General features: G+C 48.2%; 8 protein-coding genes across 8 annotated transcripts; 3 read left to right on the top strand and 5 right to left on the bottom strand.

Moving 5' to 3' along the window:
- Window positions 1-1,631: 1,631 nt before the first annotated feature.
- On the bottom strand, window positions 1,632-4,126 carry MIND_00118200 (Carboxylic ester hydrolase; the record flags this gene model as incomplete). The annotated part of the gene is made up of 17 exons (XM_037358122.1): window positions 1,632-1,900; window positions 1,950-2,060; window positions 2,105-2,211; window positions 2,271-2,308; window positions 2,358-2,427; window positions 2,476-2,511; window positions 2,561-2,590; window positions 2,646-2,683; window positions 2,738-3,004; window positions 3,063-3,156; window positions 3,207-3,276; window positions 3,331-3,396; window positions 3,446-3,556; window positions 3,604-3,616; window positions 3,668-3,732; window positions 3,788-3,933; window positions 3,987-4,126. 17 exons carry the CDS (start codon window positions 4,124-4,126, stop codon window positions 1,632-1,634), a joined length of 1,671 nt encoding a protein of 556 aa, XP_037226032.1.
- A 430-nt stretch (window positions 4,127-4,556) lies between these two features.
- MIND_00118100 (uncharacterized protein) lies at window positions 4,557-5,043 on the top strand (the record flags this gene model as incomplete). Its single annotated transcript, XM_037358121.1, has 4 exons — window positions 4,557-4,584; window positions 4,636-4,656; window positions 4,709-4,829; window positions 4,885-5,043. The coding sequence occupies 4 exons, from the start codon at window positions 4,557-4,559 to the stop codon at window positions 4,997-4,999; spliced, it is 285 nt and encodes a 94-aa protein (XP_037226031.1). The 3' UTR covers window positions 5,000-5,043.
- A 549-nt stretch (window positions 5,044-5,592) lies between these two features.
- On the bottom strand, window positions 5,593-7,055 carry MIND_00118000 (uncharacterized protein; the record flags this gene model as incomplete). Its single annotated transcript, XM_037358120.1, has 7 exons — window positions 5,593-5,841; window positions 6,022-6,033; window positions 6,194-6,299; window positions 6,350-6,401; window positions 6,510-6,573; window positions 6,715-6,720; window positions 7,031-7,055. Coding segments are annotated over 7 exons (267 nt in total). The 3' UTR covers window positions 5,593-5,839.
- A 283-nt stretch (window positions 7,056-7,338) lies between these two features.
- MIND_00117900 (uncharacterized protein) lies at window positions 7,339-7,743 on the top strand (the record flags this gene model as incomplete). Its single annotated transcript, XM_037358119.1, has 2 exons — window positions 7,339-7,346; window positions 7,407-7,743. 2 exons carry the CDS (start codon window positions 7,339-7,341, stop codon window positions 7,741-7,743), a joined length of 345 nt encoding a protein of 114 aa, XP_037226029.1.
- A 3,304-nt stretch (window positions 7,744-11,047) lies between these two features.
- On the top strand, window positions 11,048-11,506 carry MIND_00117800 (Ras-GEF domain-containing protein; the record flags this gene model as incomplete). The annotated part of the gene is made up of 2 exons (XM_037358118.1): window positions 11,048-11,135; window positions 11,190-11,506. The coding sequence occupies 2 exons, from the start codon at window positions 11,048-11,050 to the stop codon at window positions 11,504-11,506; spliced, it is 405 nt and encodes a 134-aa protein (XP_037226028.1).
- Window positions 11,507-12,434: 928 nt separating this feature from the next.
- MIND_00117700 (Cytochrome P450) lies at window positions 12,435-13,552 on the bottom strand (the record flags this gene model as incomplete). The annotated part of the gene is made up of 6 exons (XM_037358117.1): window positions 12,435-12,587; window positions 12,635-12,928; window positions 12,986-13,233; window positions 13,286-13,325; window positions 13,374-13,414; window positions 13,462-13,552. The coding sequence occupies 6 exons, from the start codon at window positions 13,550-13,552 to the stop codon at window positions 12,435-12,437; spliced, it is 867 nt and encodes a 288-aa protein (XP_037226027.1).
- A 2,383-nt stretch (window positions 13,553-15,935) lies between these two features.
- On the bottom strand, window positions 15,936-18,088 carry MIND_00117600 (Cytochrome P450; the record flags this gene model as incomplete). The annotated part of the gene is made up of 11 exons (XM_037358116.1): window positions 15,936-16,197; window positions 16,245-16,252; window positions 16,298-16,479; window positions 16,534-16,582; window positions 16,629-16,691; window positions 16,743-16,938; window positions 16,991-17,313; window positions 17,363-17,407; window positions 17,472-17,602; window positions 17,657-17,839; window positions 17,905-18,088. 11 exons carry the CDS (start codon window positions 18,086-18,088, stop codon window positions 15,936-15,938), a joined length of 1,626 nt encoding a protein of 541 aa, XP_037226026.1.
- Window positions 18,089-24,705: 6,617 nt separating this feature from the next.
- Window positions 24,706-26,799, bottom strand: MIND_00117500 (Cytochrome P450; the record flags this gene model as incomplete). Its single annotated transcript, XM_037358115.1, has 10 exons — window positions 24,706-24,861; window positions 24,893-25,201; window positions 25,252-25,434; window positions 25,483-25,493; window positions 25,546-25,674; window positions 25,724-26,019; window positions 26,087-26,101; window positions 26,129-26,226; window positions 26,281-26,409; window positions 26,470-26,799. 10 exons carry the CDS (start codon window positions 26,797-26,799, stop codon window positions 24,706-24,708), a joined length of 1,656 nt encoding a protein of 551 aa, XP_037226025.1.
- Window positions 26,800-26,934: the final 135 nt, after the last annotated feature.

Here is a 26,934-nt window from a genome sequence, read left to right as displayed (position 1 = left end):
CCAACTTCTGATTAATTTGGGTGCTCAGGTGAATTTGATTGCAGGAAAGTTTGGATCTGCTCTCCATGCTGCTGCATTACAAGGGCACAATGAAATTATCAGCATTTTACTCAACTCAGGTGCCTTAGTAGATTTAGTTGCTGGACAATATGCAACTGCTCTGCAGATAGCGTCATATAGGAATATCTCAGATACTGTTCAACTTCTGCTCAACTCAGGTGCACAGGTTAATTTTATAGGGGGAGAGTATGGAACAGCTCTTCATGCTGCTGCAAACTGTGGTAGCACAGAAGTTATTCAACTTCTTGTTGGTGCAGGTGCCCAGATAGATCTGGTTACTGGCTTTTATGGAACTGCACTCCAAGCTGCAACAGTTGGTCAATGTCCAAGCCTGGTCCAGTTATTAAATGACTTAGGTGCCCAGATAAATCTGGTCAGTGGATATCATGGTACAGCTCTAAATGCTGCTGTATACCAGGGAAGAATTGAAACTGTTCAGCTGCTTCTTGACTTAGGTGCAGATGTCAATATTATCGCTGGAAAGTATAGAAATCCACTGCTGGCTGCCTTATTCTCCCCAAATCCTATTGCCAGTGAGCCTGCTATGATATGTTTGCTGCTGAATGCAGGTGTCACAGCAATACACCCTATAATTTATAAACCAATTACACAGAATATGATCTGGCTTCTATTGCATAGATCAGAACAGGACAATCATATTCTCACCCCTCAGAAGTTTTTCCTGGCCAATCTTTTCTATCTGGCCAATGGGATTTTACAATCAAATGATATGTATATACAAGATCAGAGTAACAATAATGATAAAGTGGACTAATGGGTAGATCTAGCTATATGATATTATACTAGTGCTTTCAAAAATGGATTCTGTTCAGAATAATCATTATATCAGACAGGATGACTGAAAGGTTACTGAGTTGCTGTCAAGGCTTGTTGATCAAAAAGAGATACAGTTCTGGTAAGAACAACTTTGACATCATGTGACCTGATAGCATCAACCTAAGTTAGTCCTCTGAATTTCCAAGAACACTAGCATCAATAAAACTATAGAATTGTAGCTATACTGTACTATTTCGATTAATTGTCCATATTACATGTTACACACGGTCCTGGTGTGGACACCTGCGGCTGCCGTTACATGTTCAAATCCGATTTGCCATCAAATCCAGGCCTAAAAAGGCAATTTTCGGACTTGCCTTTTATGGTAATCCGGACACCTTGTCCAGCGGACAGTTCGCGTTATGTGTTACATGCCGCGGACAATTAATCAAAATAGTACAGTACATACGTCTTGTAGAATAGTTCCTTTGTGTTCTAAATCTCACTCCAAGTTCCCTATATGGCCTGATTTGATGCAATCTCCTATTTAGTAATGAAATGCTGAACAAAAACCTCTTATGAGATTATCAATGCTTAATTATGCATACATAGTGCACCAAACAATACTTTTAACCTACCCCAAGGCAAATTTGACTCATAATTTTAGCTAAAAAGCTTCCACAGAATTTTTTTTTAAAGGACCAACCGACCATGATGTCACCATCCCTGTTGTCACTTTCTGACACGTGACACCGCTGGTATACTGCCAGTCTGCTAAGTACTAGTATAGAGCTTTAATTACAGCCTTGCAGGATGTCAGGAATACACAGTCTGTTGGTATCCCTCATACTCTTTCGGCCCTCTTCGAACAACACATTGTACAAATACTGAATCGGCTCCTCGCGGAAGTCTTCCGTCGTGATAGTCACTGCGTCAGGGTCGCTCAGTGTGAGTAGCACGGGCGCCCCATTGGTCCATGTCGGCCACCACTGTCCGCGGCCGGGGGCAGGAATGTCCGCGCTGGCAGCAGGGCAGTTCGGGTTCAATGTGTTGATAAAATTGACTTAAGTTGCCAGTCAACACAGCGCAGCAGAGATAGAGGTAGTACGAACTCAGCGCGTCACTCAAAACGAAATCGGTCGTGTTGGTGGTAGGGAGCCACAGCAATACGTCGCTACCGTGGGATGCGCCGAGGAAGGTTGTGTTCTTTCCGCGCTTGCTCACTGCAGCCATCAGCATCGAGTGTGTGTACTTGGAGAAGACATACAATAGCTCCATGTTTGCTGCGTGCGCGAAGCGTGCTGCAGGAAGAAGCGGCGGGCGCCAATGAAGAAATAGTCGCCCTGGAAGGCGGCGAGACGCTTGAATTCTGGCCTATGATAGATAAAGAAACACATCAGCCTTTGGAACACATTGAAACGAGAGATACGAACGTCAACTGGGAGGCATTTCCCGTGTCAAATGGCGAGCCCTGTGCAAGAGTTATTGTAGTTTTTAGCAGGGAAGACAAGCAAGCAAACCTGCGATGGGTCTTCTGGATAAAGCTCACCGAGTTGTGCAATTTGTGCGCTGGTTGCCTTTGGGAGATAACTGTGTGTCACCGTCAGTCTAATGTCGGCTGAGTAATAACTGTCGGACTTCGAATGAATGTACTCAATGAACTCTGCATTTGTCCTACAACGGCTGTCATACGAATTTGGCTAAATCGAGCAAAAATACTCACGTTATATTAGAATTGCCAAACGAAAAGATACTAGATTCGAAGCATCGTTCAATGAATTGAAAGAGAATGATAAAAGTGCACTTACGTCCCCTCATCGTCCGCATCGCCTGTGATAAATGGGAGCTGTTTGCAGTGAGCATGGACCAGCACAGAATAAGTACAGCCAAGTTAACGCGCCCTTGCGTAATTCCCCTTTGCCACAGAGATGAGCGGGTCCTCGACAATGACATCCCCATCGATAGTCGGGCGCCATACGATTTGGAGGCTCTGATACCCCAGGATGTCTGGTGTCCGATTAATCACCGTGGTGAGGGCGTCAACGGGGACGTTTCGCAGACAGTCAAGCGTGTTGTGTGCATGGGTGCAGTTACTTTCCGAAACGAGGTTGTCGTACTCTTTTTGGCCGTCGGAGGTGCGGAACGTCGTGATCGGAGATCCAGACAGCTAAAAATCCAGTGTTGGTAATCGCAGGTAACGGGACAGAAGATCTCGTAGTGCGCACCATGAAGCCGCCACGGAACAGCTGGGATGGTGAAAACTGCCGGTTGTTGAGGAAAAGAAGCGCAACCGAAACGGCGCCTGCACTGGGGCCGCCGCTATTCTTGCTTGAGCGTATATTGACAGAATAAAAATGAGGTGGACAAACATGACGACCTGGCGCGGGTCTCCTCCAAACGCGGCAATGTGTTCTTGAACCCATTTGAGAGCAAATATTTCTACAATTATTAGTATACATACATATGGTGCTTGAGTAGTATTGAACAACTTACGGTCGCGCAAGCCGAGGTTACTGATGCCGGCCTGCTGGACTTCTTTCCCGCCCAGGAAACCGAAAGCTGATAGTTTCGATCGCATGAGTGGTCCAGAGCCTAGAGCAGCGCTCACCAGTGACACGGTAGTTAGGCGTAACAACGATGATGGGTTGGTTCCGAAGGATGGAGCGCTCCACGGTTGGGCGGACATCCTGGTCAGCGGAGTTGCCGATCTCGAAGCCGCCTGAAAACACTGTGAGCACCGGGAGAAGTCGAAGATAAAGAGTGTACCTCCATAGATCCACTGAAATCAAATGTTAATGACGAGGGCTAATGCGAACGTAGAATGACATACAACGAATACAGGAAGCTTTGCCTGTGTGGTAACATTGCGGGGAGCAAAAACGCTCAATGTGAGGCCTACAATGCATAAGAGACGAGTTCAGGCTGTAGGGATACCCGGGCTGCCACCCACAATCTTCCGAGGTAGTGTTGTACGATTTGGGCAAGTCTCCGCCTGGTCCGGGGGTCAGTGCCTGCTGGGGGCACGCAGGGCCCGGCGAAGTCGCGTTTTTCACGCCGGGGAATGCTTTAGGGGCGGAAGGTAGGGTGAATCTGACTCTGTCGTCGAGTTAGCGAGCAAATTCAACAAATATGAGCGAACGAGCACTTACGCAGGTGCAGCGAACGGGATAGCAAGGTAAGTCGACAGATTGCCTTCAAATGAGCCACGGAAAGAGCCATAGGACAGCCGGATGATGGGGCTTGCGGTGGTGGTAGTGGCAAGATAGAATAGGGCGAATGAGGACCGCATTTCTCGAAGCTGCTCGACTGGAACGTCTCCCAGGCTTTATATAACTCATGAGAGCAGAACGCGCAAGCGTCCCGGCTTCGGATGGGGTTCGCCTGACGCGTCAGCGGCACATTCATAGTCAAATCCCCAGGACAAATCGCGACAAAATAGCGAGGAGGGCGGGCGGAAAGTCGGAGGGTTTCCTTTTTTGAAGTGTTGATGTATATCGCGTAGCTCAAATCCCGATTGTAACCGGGGTAAGTCATGCCTGAGAGCATTCCGCGGAGGCTGCCTGATCACGATGTGGGAGAGCTGCGAGTGGTTTGGTCGGTGGTGGCATGCATGATCGACGAGCAGAACGTCACAGAAAGAATCTCTCATTTTGCTGTCATCATCAACTATACTCGATGCTGTCTGCGGCCAGTGCAGACCAGTGCAAATCGGAGCAGCTATGAGAGGCTGTCAAGACGAAGGCGCATGTGAGGGGAAGGACTGGTTATGAGCGAAGGGGGACCAACTGGGGGTGAGAGGCAAAAAGCAAGCAAAAAGACGTGCGTGTCAACGTCTGCTCTATTTTCAAGCGTGCTTACTGACGCCGCACAGAGCTTCTTTTACTTCTTGCAATAAACATCACTGGTCCACTGCACATCTCCTTTCTACTCCAGCTCTATCCAACCAACCAAGGCGTTATTCTGAATATGCGGTTTATCGACCTTTTCTCTGTGTCAGTCGCCTTGCTCCTGCCTGCCAGTGGAAGAAAGCTCAACACGCAAGTGCAGCGGTCGTCAAGGACCAGCTGCACCCAATCCCCAGTTTCTCTCCTCGATATTCCGGTCGCCAACAGTCTTCATGAACAAGATCGTCCCTCCGAGTCTTCTATTGCAGAAGCAGTGAATTCCGTGCCAGCGTTGCCGAATATGGTTTTGCCTACATTGTAAAGGGTTTAAGGGCAACAGCATAGGCTCCTGCTAGAAACACCCACCATTGGCCAAACACGCCCTTGTGTTCTCATACTCGAAAGATACGCGCATCGTCTTCTCCCTTCAAGGTCTTCAATGGTATTATTACGCTCATCCATCCCCCTTGCTTTCAAAGTTTCACGTTTCCCGACCAACCACTCTTCCGCCTGACTTCCCAACTCCGTGGAACGTTTGTCAAGCACCGTGCTGCAAGCCAACGAACCGCACGCTCTACACGCGCGACAGCAAACAAAAGATCTTGTTCAGCTCTAGACGTTTGTTGTATGTAGGTAATCGTGCTACTACTTACTAGCCTGTCCGTGGAGTATGATATATCCAGAATCGTGCATAACATATGTGAAGGCCAGTCCGTAGGGCTAATACATGGATGCGTTGTAACGAGGGAGAATCGTATTGGGGACGCGTCTAGTAGGTAGGCCGACCGTTAGGGACCCCGAAAGGAGTTGACGGACACAATGCTCCGGCTGAAGCAAGTCCCTGCCTCGATATCGAGAGGCGTTGGTCCAACTAGGGTGAAAGCGGCGATGGGATGCTCGACAAGAGATGTACGAGATGAAGGTATGATGCACGATGTGGAGGTATCGTGGAACGCGTGTTTGGAGAAGCATGTATGTTCCTCTTGCGGTGGGACAGCGATAAGAACCCAAAGAAAGCAAACGCTTGAAAAAAATATTAGCGAAAACAAGTTTTCTCGAGTATCCAGCAACGCACGTTTCACTTGGGCACAACCATCTTTCCATCGAAGCAAAGTGGATTCTGCGTTAAGAATGTTAGAATAAGAGAAGAAGGAGCAGGACGAATAGGATCAGGAAAGAATGATATTATCCGCATAGCGCCGCCGAAAACGGCGACGCTTGTATTTTATGGGTGTAAAAGCATCATGGAAAGCAGAGAACAAGTCTTCAGTACTCACCAGTACATGCAACGCCTGCCGACATTTAATATCACCTGGACGGAATGTCAGCGACTGTGAATAAAGTGGAAAGTGGGAGAAGAAGGGTCAGGATAACTAGGATTTCATGTTGTCAAACACATCGTGTGCGTGGCACACTCGTAGAGTGGTGATACATATGTCTCGTCATCCGGGGGAAAGGAGGGAGGTGCTCACCTTGTCGGCGGATGCGGTGACGTGGCGGCGGAGAGAACCACGGGACACGCATGTCGTCGTCTGACTGGAACGCGAAGGCGTCGTCAATCAGGCTGGGATGGCAGGCCTGGTTTGACGAGGTGAATGAAAATAACGCAGCAGACGTCGGAAACGCACCTCGTCCGTGCTGAAGAAGTCTGACCATGCTCTACAGCGGTATGGGAGGTACCTTAAACGGAGTCAGCAAAACTGGGGGCGAAAAAAACGCAGGATAAGGCAAGGTGACGGTGCAGAGTAGGTTGGGGAGCGAGTACGAGAACGAGGAGGGGGGACTCACCCAAGGACCGAGCCAGACGCGCCATGCCTAGCTACTGTGGGCGGCAGAGAAGAAAATGGGGAGACTGTGGGACGCGTCAGCATCGCTATCGATGGCCAGCATCGAGAGGCGAGAAGAAGAGAGCGGGATGCTGAATGGCGCTCTCTGTCCCAACCGTCGCGTTCCCGACTGCACTCCCTCCTGGACAAGCGAAGCACGGACTGACCTATTGCTGGGCGGAGGAAAGGCAGGGCGAAGTGGTGGTACGATCGATGGAAGGCGTCACCGTGACAACGGCATCACTTCAGGCTTGGACCCAACTTTGACCCCGCAATCGAACTGATTCTGCTCGGCCTGTCCAGTCAAAGTTGAAGGCTGCGCCACTTCTGATCAGCCGGAACTGAGGACGACAGCCCCATCTCGTCGTCGCGACGCCAGGACGTCTCGATCGATTCTTCCGACGATTAACTCGACGTGCATAGGCTGTGATATCTGCTAGATGGCCGTCCACCAACGCGCGAAGATGCTAAGTCCACACTAACAGCGAGTTGGGAGGGCTTCTCTCATGGAACATCTCCGAGTCTGTGTCTCTGGCAGTGATGAAGAGCTCCGGGTCCATCACTCTCACCAGTAGTGCTTACTAGCATCCCGGATTTAACTCAGTTGCCGCTGTACCTGAGAGTGTCCGCTGAGCCCATCTTTGACTTGGATCCAGAATAACTCATGATCAAGCATACTTAAAGCCTAGGGCTGCTCCCCCATCCTCTAACACTACACTGCTGTCTAATCCTCCGAGCCGGACCTCGACAACCTCAACTTATTTCGTCTTCTCGTCTACCAGTACCAACACATGCAGATGTGAGCCGTCTCTCTCCATCCTCCTCCCGCCTGGACGGGCCCGCGCTAAACCAGCCTCAGCTCAGACAAAACCCTCCAGGTGCTCATAATCCTCGCCGTGGTCTCCTTGGGTGGATGCATACTTGGCAGTATCATTTCAGCCATAGCATCTTGCATGGGCTTCGAGTTCAAGTTCTGTGCGGGCCACGATTCCGCCGATGATGACGCGGAGCTCGGGCGCGCCGAGGAGGGGCGGGCGGGGCGGCAGCACGACTCGGATTCCAAACTTGAAAACGACTCGGATGCGATGAGCATGAGCCGCTTCAGCTCGCGCGATTCTGCCAGGCCATCGACCGAAAACAACTCGCCGACGTCCATGATGAGTAGTAGCGCCCCCTGGGGACCCACACCACATTGAGTAGCCCACAAGATATTGGACACTTTTATATAGCACCACGTACGGACTTCGACCATGAACAAACTCGTTTCTCTCCTTTCGCGTTACAAACTGGACTCATATATTATGTAGCGTATTTACCGATTCGCTCAACTGTAGTCCGTAGACGCCTTAAATTTACAGCCTCCCTACTACCCTGAGGCTACGGGATCTAAATCCTCATACTTCGTATCACCGATAGCAAATTCCCACCCTTACCCGCTTCCCACACTGGCATATTTTTGAGACAGTGATAATTTCAGTCGTACAAAATACACAGATAACATTTCAAAAAAAAATTGTACAAAACCTAGTCAACACCCGCCACCCATGCACATGCCGGTCACACACGTCATGCACCCCATCTCCGTGGCGCTGCTCGAGCCATTCCCATAGCGCCCCCGTCCGCGATGTGGGCGCGGGGGGCGCAGCGACATGGGCAGGCGCGGCTCCTGGATTGGCTGGTAGGTCCCGATCGCACTAAGCTGGCAGCGCGCGAAGCACCGGCCGGCGAAGCCGTAGAAGCGGCGCGACCGGCCATCAAAGGCGAGGAGGTAGAACACAATGATGGCGATGGCCGGCCCCCCGGCTTGGGTCCAGCGCCCGAGCTCGATGGCCAAAACGAGGCCGGAGTCGCTGGTCCAAGCGTCCCGCGAGATGAGCGTGATTCCGCGGGGCGTGACGACGGGGGATTGGGCGGTGAACAGGAGGTCGTCCAGTGTTTGGACGTTGAGTGCGCTGATGAACAGCGAGGCGAGCGAGAGCGGCAGGATGACGATGGCGAGGAGCATGAGGCGGATGAGAAACGAGCGACTGTTGCGGGCCAAGTCCGTCCGGAGGAGCTTGCTGTGCGAAAACCAATGGGCAAAGGCGACGAGCCCGAAGGCGAAAACGGGGAGGCAGACCACGATGAGCGAGTAGTACGCGAGGATGATGCTGCCGGCGCTGTTGTGTGGGACATTCACACAGCCAACGCCCTCGAGGATGGCGAAGCGGCGGAAGCGGTCCGTGCGCGTGCTGTCGAGCAGCTCGGCGAGGATGTAGATGGGGGGAAACGCGAAGACTATGAAGAACTCGACGCCGCGACGGGCGAGAATTTTGTTCTCGTACGCTTTTGGGTCGTCTGCGACGACGGCGCTGATATAAGCATGTACTCGGAGGCTAATGGCAAAGAGTGCTGCAGGAATGCCGACACAAGCAGCCATACGAAGCCGGATTGCTAAAACGAAACGTGGAGTGAGTGCCAGTGGAGGGGCCAAGCAGAGAAGAAAGCAACTCACAGAATTCACAAAACCCCGCCGCTGCACTACTGAAGTGCAAATTCCCCGCCCACGAGAACACGTTGACAGCTTCATTGAAGCAAGACAAGCCAATCCAGGCCATCAACCATTTCGCAGGCATCCGGAACTGCGGGGAGACTTTATTGGCGGTATAGAAGCCCAGCATGGTGAGCGGGACAGCGAGGGTTGTGAAAACGCCGAATACGACGGTTTGGGGTGTGATAGTCATTGTGGGATGTCGGGTAAGGAGAGTGGAGGACGAGGCGAGTGGCAACAAAGGCAACCGGGCCGAGCAGCCGCGAAACGTCGTTGGTGGGATGGGGGCGTGGTACAGTGGTGGCTCAGTAGAAAGCCGCTTTATAGCGAAAGCGAGCGCCAACTGCTTTGTTGGAGGGACCAAGCGCAAGTTACCGCAATCGGCCTTGCATGCCAGTGGGTGCTTCGATTGGCGAGCAATGGCTAGCACGGCGCACGGACCCCACGTTATCCGGCGCACGCGGGAGTAGCATTGTCCCCCACTTGCCCACGTCCAAGTCGTCTGTAAGGATGGGTAACGAGATCATCAGATCACTTGAATTTTGGGCGGCGTTGATTTGTAGCTTGATATACAAGCTATCCTTCATAGTGGGTGTGTAATGGACGTCCTGTCAATAATCGCAGACGAGCCGCAGGACGAGACGAATGACATGGGGTCCCGGGGGTAAGACTTCGCGGGGAAGAACAACGTGGGGCATGTGTGACACTCTTCATGTGTGACACTCTTCTTTCCTCACCCTCATGTCGATCTTCGTTCCGGCCTGCAGCTACTCTCTGCTGCGATGAACTACGAGTGGGGGGGGCGTTGCGGAGCTTAGTAGTCCGTGGGGTATACCGGACGTGGCGCATGTGCAATGTCCTCCCCCTTCATAACCTGAGCCAAAGTTGAAGCCTTTCTTCAGTCGAGCGGACAGTCCTTCTTCCCGACCACACACCTTGCACGCGGAACGCGGAACGCACTTCTCCCACCGTCATATTGGCCCCAGGTCGCCTCTAACCCCGACCATGGACGCGGCCAGCTCAGCGAGACAGCGAAGAACAAAGTTTCGTTAGCAACGACTGTGCGCGTGTCGCTTATCGTTCGCAACGACACTCAAACTTCCGGCTAGACTGTCTCTTCCGCTGGCGATATCCGTCGTCCGATACGAGCAGGACTTCGAATTCCAATGTATCCGTCGACGCTTGGTAGCCTGGGATTTTAGAAAACGATTGGAGTTGGGGAAAGGTGCGTTGCTTAGCTCGGCATTCGCGTTTATGCTTACGAGCTTGCAGTTTTAGACAACAACATCTGATTTTCCGCTTCGGCCTGCGCTAGTTATACCCCAGCGATATGCATGGCCTACAAATGTCATTAGGAGAAAACAAATGCCCAAAATCTTATTCCCATTCCACCTGCCCCGGAAATGCTCGCTGGCAGCGTGAAGAGGATTCCCATTCTTCATGCTCGTTGCGCACGCTCCCGAAGTCCTTTAGTTGCCTTACCGCGTCGATGTCTCACGGATGTATTGAGTGCTAGCGCCTTCATCACTCATACCCAAGCTCAAGATAGATTCTCCGCGCATCTTCTCTCGGGATTTGGTGGGCATTAAGTATTTCGGGGAAATACGAAGTGGCACATGCAATTCCGTTGTCTTCACTAAGTGCGTTTATAATTATCCATCTACCTGCCTCGTAAGAAGGCATCCTCACTGGGATATGCAATAGTGCAAGGCTGTAATCTGCTTCAAGAGTGTTGTTCATGAGACAAGGATTCGCTCCATCAAGTTGAAGTTGGCCGGTCCCCGACAAATCCTATTGGTCGTCCGTATTGCACTGTCCAACAAACTCCCGATCGCAAGTTTTGGCAGGTGATGTCTGCAAAAGCAGATATCAAGGCGCTGATATACATTTGACAGTACTTATAATACTGTGGCTGTTGTACCTGGACGTTTCCCCCCCTCTAGTGTCCCAGGCAAAGTATAGTGTCGAGCATGTCTCCGGTCGATTGGTCTCCCCAGGAGCCACCGACCAGCCATTTTGTGCAGTATTTCCCATTGGTAATGGACTCTTCTTGCTACGGTATGTATGCCGGTCCGATTACCAGTGCACAACAGCTCAAATCGTGGAATTTAGGGATTTATGCTATTCTCTTGGGTCAAGCATTTCACATCCTCCTCTCTCGACAACGTGCAACTTCCAAAGTGTCGTGGCACTTCCCTGCAATATGTGCCCTGTTTCTGTTATCTACATTACACATTATCATCGCGTGGACATGGGCGTTTACGACCGATACCGCTGCAACTGCTATATACGAGGTGTTCTCTCTGGACAACCCCTTCCCTGCTCTCGCCGCTCCAGGAGATCCGTCAAGAGTGCACGGTTTTGCGACATTCATCAAGGTCCGGTTCGCCGTTGCGAAGTATGTGCTCCTACTTTCACATATTGTCTAAGCTCAGCCAGTGGAGTTTTATCGCAGATACTATTCTTGTGGGTTGACCTCTCCCTTTGGCAAGTGGCTCAAGCCGAATGACTCAAGATCCATCGCTGCTATGTAATCTGGAATCATCGGCGGAAGATTATGATTGTTCCCTCACTTGCTTACAGTGCAGTAGCTGGAAAGTGTGACATCTTCGAGCGATGGTCTTTTTCTAACCACATAAATAGTGAACTATCTGATCACACTGCTCCCTCTCTCCGCCTCCGCGCACAGAAGTGTGATTGTTTCCTGCATGGCTCTTACCGTCTTCACCAATCTTTTACTGTCCGCATTAACGGGTACTCCACTGACACTGTTCTATACCTACTCACCGATCTGCTTAGCTGGAAGAATATGGTGGATTGCACGCAAAATCAACAGCGACCTGCGAAGCAGATCCGCGCTTACAACCTTCTATTCGGACCTCGTGGCTATTCTGTACTAAGTGTATGCCCATAAGCCTTGAATCACAACTGACCAGCGGTAGACTTGAAAGTGGCTCGATCTACCCTGCGGCTATCCTCATCGGCGTCGTCGGCTGGTTGACCCCGCAGACACCCACTACAATGATCCTGAGCTGCTTTGCAGTAGTATACCATCTCGTGGTTTGTTTCCCCCAAGTCCTTTCGTCCACTTGAACTGTTGTATCCTTCAGGCTATTGCCCCCACGCTGATTATCGTGCGCATTGGCCTGGGCGTCAGTATTAATGCGATGAGGGACAAAACTGACATACTTAGGTGAAATAACTTGGAGTCAGTGATGATACCTGCATTGAATTTAAGCAACTTGAGACCATTGCGTGAAAGCTGATCGCAAGCCCCTTCGGATGAAAATTTTGATTGGGCCACAGACATCGACATATTCTGACTTTCATGCACCTACGTATTACAGTCAATCATGACTACGCCTCTACTCGTGTGACACGTATAGGTAACCGACCACCAGGCTCACCAGCGACCTTTGGATGGGGACCAAACATTGCCTTCTCATATTGGGTATGTTTCCCGTCCCGAGGCGAAAAAATGAATTTGCGGACGAGCAGCGATAACACAATCTGCGCGCAGGTCAGCACGGAATCCAGCACCAGACCATGTTTCGCACCTTGATCTCGGCCAGAGCAAACCCCTTGCCCAAGCACGCTCGAGGACCATCGGAAAAGACCATGGTGTGGTGGAAGCCTGGATACTGCGTCGCAGTGTCTGGTATATGGCCGCCATCCAACCATCGTTCGGGCTTGAACTCGGCGGCGTCGTTGCCCCAGATTGATTTTGCCTTGTTGGTGTAATACAATGAGACAGTGACTGATGTGCCTTTTCGGATAGGAAGACTGTCGATCAGGTCGCCGGAAGCCGTTCGAATGGGTGAAGCAAGAGGGAGTATATCGTCTTCCAAGGCCTGCCCACAACGATCAGCTTGGATCCTTGGAACAAGAAAGTCCAATTGGGGACCCACGATACGAGGGGAGTCACCAAGGATTGGATGGAGTCTTAGAGCCTCGCGGACGACGGCATCAAGGTATGGGAGTGCAAGCGATGTCAGGTCTTCATAGGACGGGTCAGTTGTGGCGAAGGTCATGAGCTCCTTGCGGAGGCGATCTTGAGCTTGGGGGCGCATTGCGAGTTCAACCAAAGCCCACTGCAGAGGCTGTATCAGCTCCACATAGTGGATCATTTCCAATCCGACGCAAACCTTGATGCCGCCTGTACCGACAACGGGTTCAATGAGGAGAATATAAAGGCATCCTACACGTACTGGCAGTTGTTGCAAACCCCAATAGAAGGAGTGATTTGGCCTAAATGACTGATGAGTCTGAGTCTAGTCATCACAGACAAACTCGCACATGAACTCGTATCTGCTCGTCGGATAGTTCCTTGGTCGAAACTGCTTGGCGTGGTTACGCGGCCAGACCCACGAACAGATAAACCTACGTAAAGTAGCCAACGCAGACCCAGGTTGCTCATTTTCCATGTCGTTGCCAGATATCGCACCGTTCATGAGTCTATCGACGACTGCATCCATGGAGGCCGAAAGATCTTCGATCAGTTTACTGCGCGGAAGAGGAAGCTTAGAGAGAAATGGGAAAGCTTGTGCAAGAAGCAAAATCTTTGCCGCGATCGGAGATGGTTTGGCATGTCCCAGCGCAGCGAGAGCTGTTGCGACCGAAGACTTGGCGCCATCCAAGGATTTGAAGTCTGTCGAGAAAGCAGCAAGCCCAATTACGTCGAATCTGTCGATTGTTAATCCATAGTTATAGCGAGACCGTCGTAGAACATACGACAAGTTGCTTATCCTGTAGTAATAAAAAATGAGTACTAGTAGAAGAAGATGGCAAATTTTCGAAAACTCGCCATTCCGAGACGTCTGGAATGATCTCGTTCGTCAAACTCCCTTGGAGCTCCGTCTCCCAGGCTGCAAACACCTAAAGCTATCTCATCGTTTGGACAACGCGGCGAGAAATGACCTTCCTTATATGCCGAGTCGTACATGAACGGCACATATTCCTTGATAGCTTCCGGAGAAAACAAAGGATTCAGGATTTTCCGTAATCTTATGCATGATTAGCTCAGTGGGTCGGAAAAAGTCGAAGTTGCTTTCAATCAAGACTCACCGACTGTGCGACTCTCCCAACGTCGACAGCACATTACCCGGCCCAGTCTGTTACAGAAGTCAACAATGGTAGCGACCGGTGATTAAGGAGACAACTGAAAATAGCGCACCATCATCCCGATTTGCAATAGCGCCAGTGGGGGGTGTGAATACTTCCACGAGTCGAGAGCGAGGAGATGAGAAAGAGCTTTGTGGTCGCAAATGACGAGGCGTTCGGTTCCCATAGGGCCATGGATACGATAGACCGGCCCGTAAGTGGTCGCCCAATGGTTAAGGCTCCAACACTTTCCGTTTGACAAACTTTATAAACGGTTTTAACCCTTTTTATTTCCGTTTTATTTGTAGGGTTGAGCAAATGGTAAATAAAAGAAAACAAAAGGTTTAAAAGGTTACTCAATACTAAATAATAATCATAATAATATGATTAGAAAATATCCAATGTATATGTATAGATATCCTGTGTTCCCTCTTAAATTGTCCCATTTGGTAGTTGTATGCAATAAGTACATATATTAGACATTTATACTATAACAAAAGTTAATGACTTAGTCATTAGCAATTTACCTGCTCTCTGAATTCAAGAAACTATTCTTAGTTTCAGTAATGATTCACCTGAATATGGTTTTAGGAATAGAGATATCAATGGCATTAGTCGGCATGTCTGAATTAATACTGATGATTGTCTATTATAAGGAATTTCACAGTGATTTCATGTCTCTAGACCATGGAAATACTATCCTAGAATAATTTATCATCCTGCAGCCATAGCAACATAATAATTATATCACATTTCTGTCATTTTCTACATATAAGGAAGACACAAATATATTGATGATTTTTAAACTGTATTAAAACTATTTAAAATGTTTTAAAACGTTTGTTGAACCCTTTCTGTTTGATTTGTCTCAACCCACAAACGGAAACAAAAAGGTTGGAGCCCTACCAATGGTCGTAAAGTTCTGCAGGGTCAACCGCGTCCGCAATTTCTTTGGTGTTCCCGAAGATGAAGCTGGAACTGGGGGGACCATGGAGCCGTGGGCCTCTGAGCCGCTTGACGATGCGGTGTAATGTGAACAAGGCGAAAGCGCAGAGGAGGGGGTAAAGGTAGCTGTAGGGCATGGAGTTGGAACGGAAGAAGTGTTGCGGCACAGCCCTGGTATGGTCTGCGCCGCACATCTGCGTCCTTGACCTTCCCACGTCACGGTGTGTTTAATTTTGCTTCCATTATATGCTAGTGATACTCGGACTCGGAGCACGGCACACCACACGTGGCGGAAAGAAAAGGTCGACTTTTGGAGTCCGGTCTGAGATGCGAGCCTAACGGAAAGTTACGAGGTTCCTGAGCCAGATCTAGATTCGTTTATGTAGCAGAAAGCATTAATGGCTCCGACGCACACACACACATAGGTCGTATCCCGATTCACGGACCGAGTCATCAGAGACGCTGAGAAGTATCGTGATCATGATGACTCAATTGTGATGACATTCACGGTGACCGCTGACGCGTCACTTTCTCCCCCCTTCAAGGCTAACTTTTCTCTGCGCCAGCGACTCGGACACTTGATATATCTATAGTAGTGCAAAGTACTGGTACTACTGCGGCGACGCAGGCTTGCTACTTTACACTAGTGAGCACTACTCCTTACTTCGAATTCAAGTTATCAGGTCTTGACTTCTACTCAGGCGGCCAGGCTGGCCATTCACTGTTTTGCTCTCCACCATCTTCACCAATATGGTCCCTTGTGAATCAACTTGAACATTTGTACGCGACAATTACGCCTGGTTCGGTGTCCTACTATTTACGAGTATGACGAACAAAGTCAAGATCCTCTGGATGTAGGTCCTGCTCAAAGGGCTGTAAAATGGGTGACTGCTCGACAAAATGGCGCCGAATAATCTCCTTCTTCTCCGGCGATCGGACGGTAATTGTCGCCCGAAACTTTTCCGGTGCCAGGCTGATACCATTCTTATAGTTCCACAAGTCCGGCGGTATGGCCTGTCCGGAGCAAGGGTCAAGGCCCGGGCTGAACTCGAAAGCCCAGATGAAATTTGCCAGGCTACTCGATGGTCAATCGATGCTATGCGGCGCGTGAGACTACTATACTTTATCTCCTGTCTAGATTTAATCGTAATCCAGGATTACAACGTGAGACTCACCAGAAGCATTCGAGCCGTATATGCTCCGGGACATATGCGGCGCCCCCCACCGAACATGAGATTTTCACGGCGCGCGGGATCATCTTGAACGCCAGGGCGGATACCAAATTGATCATGCATAAAACGCTCGGGTATGAATTTGTCTGGCTCATCGAAATACCTCTCATCGTGCGTTATCGCCCCTAGAAACTTGTCGGCCGCAGGCCTCTGGAAATCAACATGAAGCTTAGGCTTACACATGTTAGTGAATATTATAGCATCTGTCGGGAAGAGCATTCCGTTGTACTGATCACATTTAGTCATTGGTTCACAGGCAACAAAAAGTTATTACCATATCATCCTCCGCCATTGCATGGGGAAGCGTCAGCGGCGCTATTGGTCTGAACCGAAGATACTGAACACCATAGGTCAACAGCCAACTCTTCATAGCCATTTGATGACATACTTCGTCCAGGATCGCTCGCATGTATGGCAGTCGCTGAAGGTCGTCAAACTTGGGGGGCTCATCTATTCCTACCACCGCGTCCATTTCCTGATGGGCATACTTCTGGACTGCGGGATAAGCGCTCAGTATCAACACAAAACCTTGGACCACGCTGGCGGTAGTGTCCGACCCTTCCAGGAGAGCGCCGCCGAGATGTCTGGGACGCAGCAGGTGAGCATTTATTCAGTGACCTGTACACGAACACTTACAGTAATAAACGGGGTGTTAGTCCCCACTCATCGGCTCGTGATTTGGCCTCTTCCATGAACGCGCCGTTGTGGGCTCCGCGGGCGATGCGTGCGGCTACAATGTCCTGTAAATATGAGAACAGCGCCTCTTGTCGTGTCCTCAGCCTATATGCGCGACGTTTCCAGTTGGCAAAACGTCGTGGCACCCAGTTAAGCACGGGAAAGACGTCAACTGGTGGCGCTTTCCCAACCTCCATTGAGGCCACGAACTCCTCTTGCGTCTCACTGAACTCTCGCGCAGCGTGACACGTAGCTCTCGGCGCGCGAACTCCATAGATGACACTCTGCAGTTTTGGCATGGGCATCGCGTCAATGGTTATAGGGCAAACCAACCATAAAAAAAGAGGTTGTAAATCGGCAAATATCCTCGTAGAAGCTCTGACCATTACATCAGGTCTTGCCAACGGGCGGTGAACGAAATCAGCATCATGATGGAACGCACATCTGGATTCGTGCTGAGCTCCCACATGAGTTGAGCCGCCTCAGCGCGCTGCAATGGCATGAAGCCATCCATATTTTCGGGTCGCAGCATGTGAACGGCGGCTCGGCGGAGGGTCCTCCACGTTTTATTGGCTGGCTAATTATGAGTGCCACGGCCAAGAAGCGCACACACAGAACAGAAAATACCATGGCGGGCGCTTCCTAGATTCACGCTGTCTGGAGTTACAATCTCCGTCATCACACTGGCAGGACGACTTGATGAGATTGGTCCGCGTTTGTCGATTATGTCCCGGACTGCAGTGGGGCTGTTGAGCACGATAATGGTGAGATGCATAACCTTGAGGCTGTATATGTCGCCATATATTTTTGCTAATCAACCATGTTCAGTGTAAGCCGGCAGGGTACCCGGTGAACGGTCTTGATCGCGAACGCACCCCATTCTGTAAACTTGTATTGCAGTTGCTCCGTCGGGAAAATGTGGATGTTTCCGATAAACGGCCAAGTGGGTGGACCGGGAGGAAGACCAGGCTGACGTCTAGCAGAGCAATAGAGCAAATATAGAAGGCGAAGACAATACGCTCCTAGGCCGTAAATGGCCAGTGTCACGAAGGAGCCCATATTCGATGCCTTCACCGGGAACTCACAGCAAGATTATAACGGATGGCCCATGTCTCCCACGCGGAGTAGTCTTACTTGTGTGCTGCTTGTTCTCAATGGTCACATCATGTGTATGTCTTCCGATTGAAGCCAGAACAGAACTGTCCTTGCATGAGGCAATGACTCGGGCAGGCCGGGCAGCCCCTCGAAGTTGGGATGGAATGTCCAGATCTAGATGCGCGAGCCTGAGCTGCAATCCCCACGCCACCCGGCCCAGGCACTGATGAGATCGAAAATGCTGATGGAATTGAACCATTGCAGACGTCGACGGCATTCAATGATGAACTCGAATCCGATACCTATGTTGCGGAAACTGTTCTGTCAGGTTAGGAACATGTGGCAGTAATATATTTGATATCTGGTAACTCGAAGGAGGCCGAAGGAGGCCAACATAGCTCAAATTATCAGCTTCCTGATCCACAGGTGAAACCATACTTACAGACGCAGACACACAGAGTCGGGGAACTTGAAACGTGACTTGTGCTCAGACTATACTAGCTATCAGAGAGATAAATTTGAATTTCAAAGCAACTCATGAATATTAATTTTAGACTGGTAGATAGAGGATAGCCTACAGAGCAGTGACTTGGATGAAATTGTAGCAAAAATGTGAACCATAGTAACTATACCTCTGTTTCCAAGTTGGTTAATATTTTTAAATACAATTGATCATAAGTATCCCTCATGATAGGTTCAGCTCATTCAGTCGATATCTACTCGCCGATGCATGGAATCCAATGTAGCCCACAACAAAAGACTGAAAAGCTGCAAGTTCCTTGTAGTGTGGTTGGAGAATGTCCAAGATATTGTTGTGTGCAATAATTGTTTCATCCACCAGCTCAGATAAAATAACTTGTGGAGATTTTCCGCTCTGTTGGGATAAAAATGATACCCGATTGACTGTTTCTCCATCGGAAGACTCTTTATAAAATGAAAGAATATCACTTAGAAACGACATCAGTTGAAAAAAAATTGAACAATTGAGAGTTGTACTGACTTTCCATTGTTAATGAAAACCATAATTTGCTGCATTGTCTGAATGAATGCTGGCAATGAAGAATGTGCTGGGAAAATGAACAATGAGTAGGCCTCAGAAGCACCAGACATAACACGGCTAAATGTAGGATAGCCCAAGGCTCTGTGACTTATCTATATTCAAGTTTCATCAGAAAAAACCAAAGTTTTTGTAATCTGGTATGCCTACAGTCATTCCCTTTGTCTTGTTCCTAAGATTGAAATTAGTTAATTGAAACTTTATATGAAAAAAAAATGTATACATACTCTAACGTGAGAGCAGCCACAGCATTCAAAGTTGAGGTTACTATGATACTCCAGACCATTGGTTCAAAATGATCTGCAAGCTCCAGTAAAACTTGAGCAAAACAGTCAAGAACTGGGTCAGACTGGGGGGCATGTTGGAGGAACTGATAATTGAACTGAGTGGCGAGTTCAACATTCTCCTGGAAAACATCATCAAGGTATATGCCACATGCTGTGTAGATTGCAATTAAGATGCGAGTAGAGGGTTCTGGAAGGTGACTGTAGCCAATCCAGCCCATAGCTACTCCACCTGGAAGGTACTGATCTGCTGTTTCTTTTGGCCAGCCTCGCTGTAGAGCAGCTGCATGACAATCTGCATAAAATGCCTTGTTGATTTTAGTTGGTTGGGGAAATGATTGAGAAATGCCCTTCAGGAAGTCCTGAATAGCCTCTCTTGGGCCCGGGGTTGGAGGTGAAGAGCAGAGATTACCCATAGTATGGCTGATCCAAGTCTACGAAAGCAGTTCCCTATTAATATTCATCACATAAGCATAGTAGATCATTTAAGTTCTCACCAGGTTTACTTTTAGGCTTCATCAGAAATGCACATCTGCCAGCATGCAACCGGGTGGTGATCAAGACTTGATAGAGATTTAAGATTCGCTCTCACACTCAACAGCTTTCTGTATCAGATGATTGACCAATCAAGTATCTTGTATTTCCATTGTCATGTATTTATATTTGACTGGAACATTTAATACTCATTCCCCAATGTCCGATTTTGTTGTTATCGTTGGCACCATAAGCCTCATCATCTTATCCTGCTGGCTCATTTATTCCTGTTATTTGCCATCTGCATTCCAAGGCCCACCCTCACCATCCTTTATTTTTGGTCATACCAAAGAGATCAAATCACACCAGCATTCAGAGATTTTATTGGATAATTGGCAGAAGATATATGGCCCTGTATACCAGATATATGGCCCACTTGGGAGCACACAGCTTATTATTTGTGATCCTCGGGCCATTGCTCACCTGTTTGCCCATGACTCCTGGAAGTATGCACATCCTCCAACACTCCAACTCAAGGAGTTAATCAAGATGGTTTATATTTTATCTCTCTCTTATCTTGATCTGAACCCCTTGTTAGACTGGACCTGGAAACCTGTTGTCATTGACAGGGAAACTGCACAGTCAGTAAGTGGCAGCATGTTGACAACAAATTTCATATTACTAATTAGATTACTACCTTTGGTAGACAGAGAAAGACACTCAATCATGTCTTTGATCCAGCATCTCTAAGAAAATATGCTTTACCAATGTATGATTGTGCATACAAGGTAAATTCAAACTATCAAATTCCATGTCAATTTACAGGCTTAAATAAAAGCTTACCAATTCATGGGAGGCAAGATTACAGGAGAGCAGGCAAACAGAGACTATTGTGGATATCTCTGAATGGTAAGTACCCACCAATAATATTATATCTCATCATACTAATCATGTTACTAGGCTGGATTATGTATCGTAACTATTTTATTCGGCCTTCCTATGATGAAACACAAATATTTCTTATAGATTTGACATCATTGGACTTACTGTCTTCTCTACAGATTTTAAAGCATTAGAGGGTGTCCAATCACCTATCTTACATGCTCTCACCAAGATTGGCCTTGTCAAGGCATCTGCTATAGTGGAAAAAATTCTACTATTATCTCAGGCATATCCTGTCTTGCTTAATATCCCAATACCACGCAACAAGCTTGTTTCCAACCTTTCAGATGCCATTGATGGTGTTATAGAAAACCTTCTCTACCAGACTACCAAAGTGGTCAAGGATGCTACTACTAGCATTACGATGAGTCATGTGGAGTCTCATAGCTCAGCATTGGAAATATTATGTAAGTGTTACAACTTTCTTTATATTGCTGATTTGGGAACATATATCTAGTTAATTCAAACCAAATTCCAGCAAATCAAATCAGTGTGCATGTATGCAGTTTTATTATTGATTTATTGTATATTTAAAACTTTCCAAGGCAAAGTCAATTATACTTGCAGGATTTGCAACAACTTCAAGTAATTCCTTCCTCCTTATTATGTTCAATAGTTTATGACCTGTTTTAGGTAGTATCAAGGTCTGTGGATCTTCCATATTAACAGGACAGAACTTAGCACTAATAACTTCACTAACTAGTGGGCTCTTTTGGAGCTGTCAATGCATCCAAGCAAGCAAGACAAACTTAGATCAGAGTTATTAGCACAATTTTCTGACAAGGACCCTACCTATGCAGACCTTATGACAAATGCACTGCCCTATCTCAATGCAGTTGTCACTGAGTCACTTAGGCTCCATCCAATTATTGACAATGCATATCGTCTAGCAAGTCCTTATCTTCTTCTTAGTTGAATATCTCATATCTTCAAGTAGGCTCTCGAAGATGATATGATTCCTTTGCATGATTCACTCCCAAATGCCCTGGGAGGCAAGGCAAATCATATCTATATTCCTAAAGGCACAATTCTCAATGTGCCAGTGCACTACATTAATAAGGCAACATCAATTTGGGGTACTGATGCAATAGAGTTCAAGCCTGAAAGATGGCTTCAGGGAAATAAGCTCCCTGCAACAGCAAAGCTATACTCAGGGTACCATCATACACTATCTTTTCTGGATGGTCCTCGAACATGTCTTGGAAAGGGATTTGCATTACTTGAAATGAAAGTGAGTTACACCCCTTTATGTATCCGGATTCACCTTTGATGTGATTGATATACAACTAGATTGTCCTATCTTTATTGATCCGCAAGTTTATCCTTATTCCACGGGATGGTGAAGATACAAAGTATGACACAGCAATGTTTCTTGGTCTGCATCCCAAGCTAGCAGGCGAGTCAGGAGGGAAATTCCCAATGTGTATACAGCATGTATAAGAGACTGAAATTCTATTTATAATAGGCTTGGTAAATGTTAGCAATATCAGGAATCACAGATGCATGGTGTCTGCATCTTGCATGTGATTGCACGTAGTGATTATCATGGGCTGCATGACCCGCAGGACGGGCTGCGAGGATGGGCCTCTGCAGGTACTAGTGATGGCTGTGTTGGGCTCAAATATTCGGTCTAAACACAAACTTAACCGGACTGAACTGAAGTTCGGTGTCCACATTCTGCCAAAGCCCTTTCCGAACCGAACTAGAGCTTGGGTTTGGCCAGGTTTGGCGTTTTCTTTTGCCCTAAAAAGGCCGGTTCGAACTGGGGTTTAGTGTTTAGGTTTGCTAAATCCGGGTTTTGAACCAAACCGGCAGTCTAGTGTTCAGCAAAAATAGGCCAAGAACCGGACTAAACCAGACTTGACCATTACTAGCAGGTACAGGTGCGGGCTTAGTGCCCTGAACTTGCTGGCCCATAGTATGGCCCGCTGGGCCCAGCCACTTAGCACACCGGTCCCCGGTTGTCAATGTTGAGCCTCTAGCTCCGCTGAGCACCAAAACCGCCATTCCGTGGCGGATCAAATAATCGACAAATATGACCTATGTCAGCCTCCCGGCCCATCACCGCATCAAACGCGTCTAGATGCTTTACAGCGACGCGACCCTGCCTCCCGGACTCATCGGGGGCGGTCCTGGAATAGTCCACATGTTTCAGCACATGCAATGCACAAGTTGTGGGTTATAACCCAAAGGGACAATGCACAAGTGGTGGGTTATATACCAAAATATACTATAAAAGCATAATGTGGCTAATGTGACACCATATATGTTATTATAAATTACCTTTTCTTCAGGCCGATGACCCGTGATGTAATATTGGGCTCTTAGGAGAGTAGGGAATAGAGATCAATAATAACTAGAGAAGGAGTGATGCAGCATCATGTGATCATCAAAACAATTGATCTCTTTCAAAACTGATTCAACAAAGGTTAGATTTACTTAAGGACATCAATCCCATCACTGATATCATACCAAACAGCTCAAACAAAGAATAAAATAAAATAAAGTAATATTTCTTAAAATTCCCCTGGGTTATAACCCATAACTTGTGCATTGTACCCTTGGGATATATCCCTTCACTTGTGCATTGTATGTGGGGTTCCAGCTGAACAGTCTCCAAGTGCGGGATTTGTGCCTATACTGTAGTATATAAACCTGTAGCTATTTCCTTACAACTCAGATCATTCTCTCTGCAGTTTCTATCTAGTTTCATCAGCCTCCACTCCCGCCATCGTCTTTGCTGCGTGCTGGTCCGAACCTTAGTCGGAACCCTCGCACTTTCTTTCTTTTGGTTTGTGTCAGCTGATAAGCACGATGCAAGCACATCATCAAGATCGGAGGCCCAATGACACCGAGGCGCCAACTCCAAGGAGCCAGCATGTCATCATTGGGCAGTAACCCAACGGCAACAACCGTTGATGGTCTCATCAGAGGTCATCGGCCACCATCATGAGTGCACGGGCCTTCCCACGGCCCACTAGCAAAAGCCCGCTGTCACGGGCCCAGGCTATCAGCAGGTGCCAGGTACAGGTGTGGGCCACCCCATCAAAGGGTTAATAAGTGCCAATTTCTGACAGTAAAAATGTGGGATATGCCAAAATATTTAAGTTATCAGAATTTATTGCAAACTACCAAAAAGTCTGCACCTGACTTTTGCTTCTTTTATGAGTGGTTGTTATTGCCAGTAAGGCATTGGATTCTTGTTAAGGGCAACTCTTATTACTTCAAGCACATCATGTTGCCTGAGCAGCTTTTCATTATGTACTTAATATGTATATTTGAGAAATCACACCACTGGCATGATATCTACAGACACCCCGACAACTCAGAATAAACCTAGAGGATTTTTTTAAAATTGAATGAAGGTAATAATGGTTGAAAATAGTGACTTTTATTGATTACAAAAAAAAAAAGGTTTAAACAATGTCAACTAGATAGGAAGGAAATCTAACCAGAAAAATGCTTCTCAGATTGTAGCAGAAAAAGGGTGCATATGTGGGAAAATGGAAGATCATAAGAGGCTTTTTTGTATGACAATGTTGATCCCATTTTCTGATAAGATTGCTTTTCTACTTATTGTGTCTTTTTGAATCCATTTTTCCCAACCAATAAAGGCGTCCCTTTTTGAAGTCATTATTACCTTAATTAAAATTTAAAAAAATCCTCCAGTTTTGTTCCAATTCCTCGGGGTGAGATTATTAATTTATTGCTGACACGTGATTGGACAAGAAATGTATTTTAGGGCTATAGAGTAAGCTAGATCATGCATAACGGTGTGGCAACAAGTAAACAAGATATACTGTCTGATAATGAACCCGCCGTAACTAGCTCTCCACCCGGGTCACTCGTATGGGCAAGCGACCCCCTATTTCACCAGCAACCTTTGGATGTGGCCCAAGGAACATCGCGCGCTCATACTGGGTTTGCGGGCCATCGCGCGGCGCGAAAACGAACTTGCGGATAAACAACGACAACACAATCTTGCCACATAGTCAGCAATGTCCTACATACGAGTCTTTGACATGCCTTAATCTCAGCAAGGGCAAAACCCTTGCCTAAACACGTCCGCGGCCCGTCCAAAAAGACCATCGTGTGGTGGTAGCCTGGATACCGCTTTGCAGAGTCCGGAATCCGGTCACCGTCCAGCCACCGTTCGGGCTTGAACTCGGCGGCATCGTCGCCCCAGATAGACTTGGCCGTGTTGGTATAGTACAGCGAGACAGTGAGAATAGTGCCTTTTCGAACTGGGACCATGTCAATACGGTCGCCCGCAACCGTTCGAATTGGTGCAGAAAGTGGAAGAAGATCGTCTTCTAAAGCCTATATCGCACTCAGTTTGAGATGAGAATATGTCAAATGGATCGACGGACAACACGGGGCGATTCACTGAGGATGGGGTGGAGCCTAAGGGCTTCACGGACCACAGCGTCGAGATAGGGCAGTGCGAGAGAGGTGAGATCCTCGTACGATGGGTCGGTCGTTGTGAAAGCCATAAGCTCCTTGCGGAGACGATTTTGCGCGTGCGGATGCGTCGCCAGCTCGACGAGAGCCCACTAAAATAGATCAGTCAGCAAGTCAAAAGTCAATATTCAAACGATAACCTTGATACCGCCTATATGGCATCATGATCAATGAGGTGAAACGACGTAACAGCCAAAACGTACTCGCAGTCGTCGCGAAGCCTGATAGCAGTATTGATTTCGCCTGGACGACGCTAGGTGAGTCGTCATGCATAGACGAGAAAATACACACATGTATCCGCATCTGTTCGTCCGACAACTCCTTTGTTGACACTAGACGATGGCGTTGTTGAAAAAAAGAATTTGTGGCCAAGGTGCTTACGCAAAACGCCCAGCGCTGATCCAAGTTGTTCATATGCGAGCTTGCCAGATCTTGCGGCGTTGATGAGAGTATCAACTACCCCATCCATCGCTTGCGAAAGGTTTTCCACGAGCTTGCTGCGTGGCAGAGGAAGCCTGAACAGAATTGGGAAGGCTTGCGAGAGAAGAAAAATCTTCGCCGCAACTGGCGATGGTTTAGCATGTCCGACGGCAGTGAGGGCGGTTGCCACGGAGGACTGTTCTCCATCGAGAGACCTGAAGTCGGTCGAGAAAGCGGCGAGCCCAATGATGTCGAATCTGGGAATTCTTGGCTCAGTACTGGTTTCGAGCGACGAGGTGAGAGCGAAAAAGAGGGGGAGCGTACGATAGGTTGTTTATCCTGTTGCGTTAGAGCGTTAGTAGGTACGATGGGAAAAGAAGAAAAAATGCTTGCCATTCCGAAACATCCGGTATGATTTCGTCGGCTGAGCTGGTCTGCAGCTGAGTCTCCCAGGCCGTAATTACCTACAGAGCAAAATCATTCTTGAGGATACAGTGGAAGCTTGGGGAAAAGTCTACCTTATATGCGACATCATACATGACCGACGCATATTTCTTCAGAGCTACGGGAGCAAACAATGGATTCAGTATTTTCCGTTGTTTGGTGTGCGATTCTCCGAAGGTGGAAAGGAGATTCCCGGGGCCGGTCTGAGGGGAATGGGAGAATATATGAGCATATTTGCGTCTGCAGCATGAGCGGAAACTGACCAGCATCCCAATTTGCAAGAGGGCGAGCGGGGGATGTGAATATTTCCAGGTATCGAGTGCAAGAAGATGTGCCAGAGCCTTGGGGTCGCAAATGACGAGACGGTCGGAGCCCATGGGACCATGAGCTCGATATACTGAGCCATAGGTCGTCGCCCATAGGTCGTATAACTCTGCAGGGTCAGCTGCTGCGGCAATTTCTTGCGTGTTGCCGAAGACGAAACTGGGAGAGGGTGGACCACGGAGGCGGAGGATTCTCCGCCGCTTGACGATGCGGTAGACCGCAAGAAAGATGCCGGCGATAGCCCAGAGGGCTGGGAAGAGGTGAGCCATGGGTGCGAAAGAAGAATTGCACACAGCACCAACATGCCTTTCCTGTTGGCCACACGCTCGTGAGTCGTCACACTGTCACAACGTTTCCATTTTCATCAACGCCGTTTTCCATCTTCTTCTATCGCCATCTCACAT

The sequence above is a fragment of the Mycena indigotica genome (assembly GCF_014461135.1).
Source record: "Mycena indigotica strain 171206Taipei chromosome Unknown Mind.scaff0001, whole genome shotgun sequence".
NCBI classification, from domain to species: domain Eukaryota; kingdom Fungi; phylum Basidiomycota; class Agaricomycetes; order Agaricales; family Mycenaceae; genus Mycena; species Mycena indigotica.
This window is presented reverse-complemented; position numbering and strand designations above follow the sequence as displayed.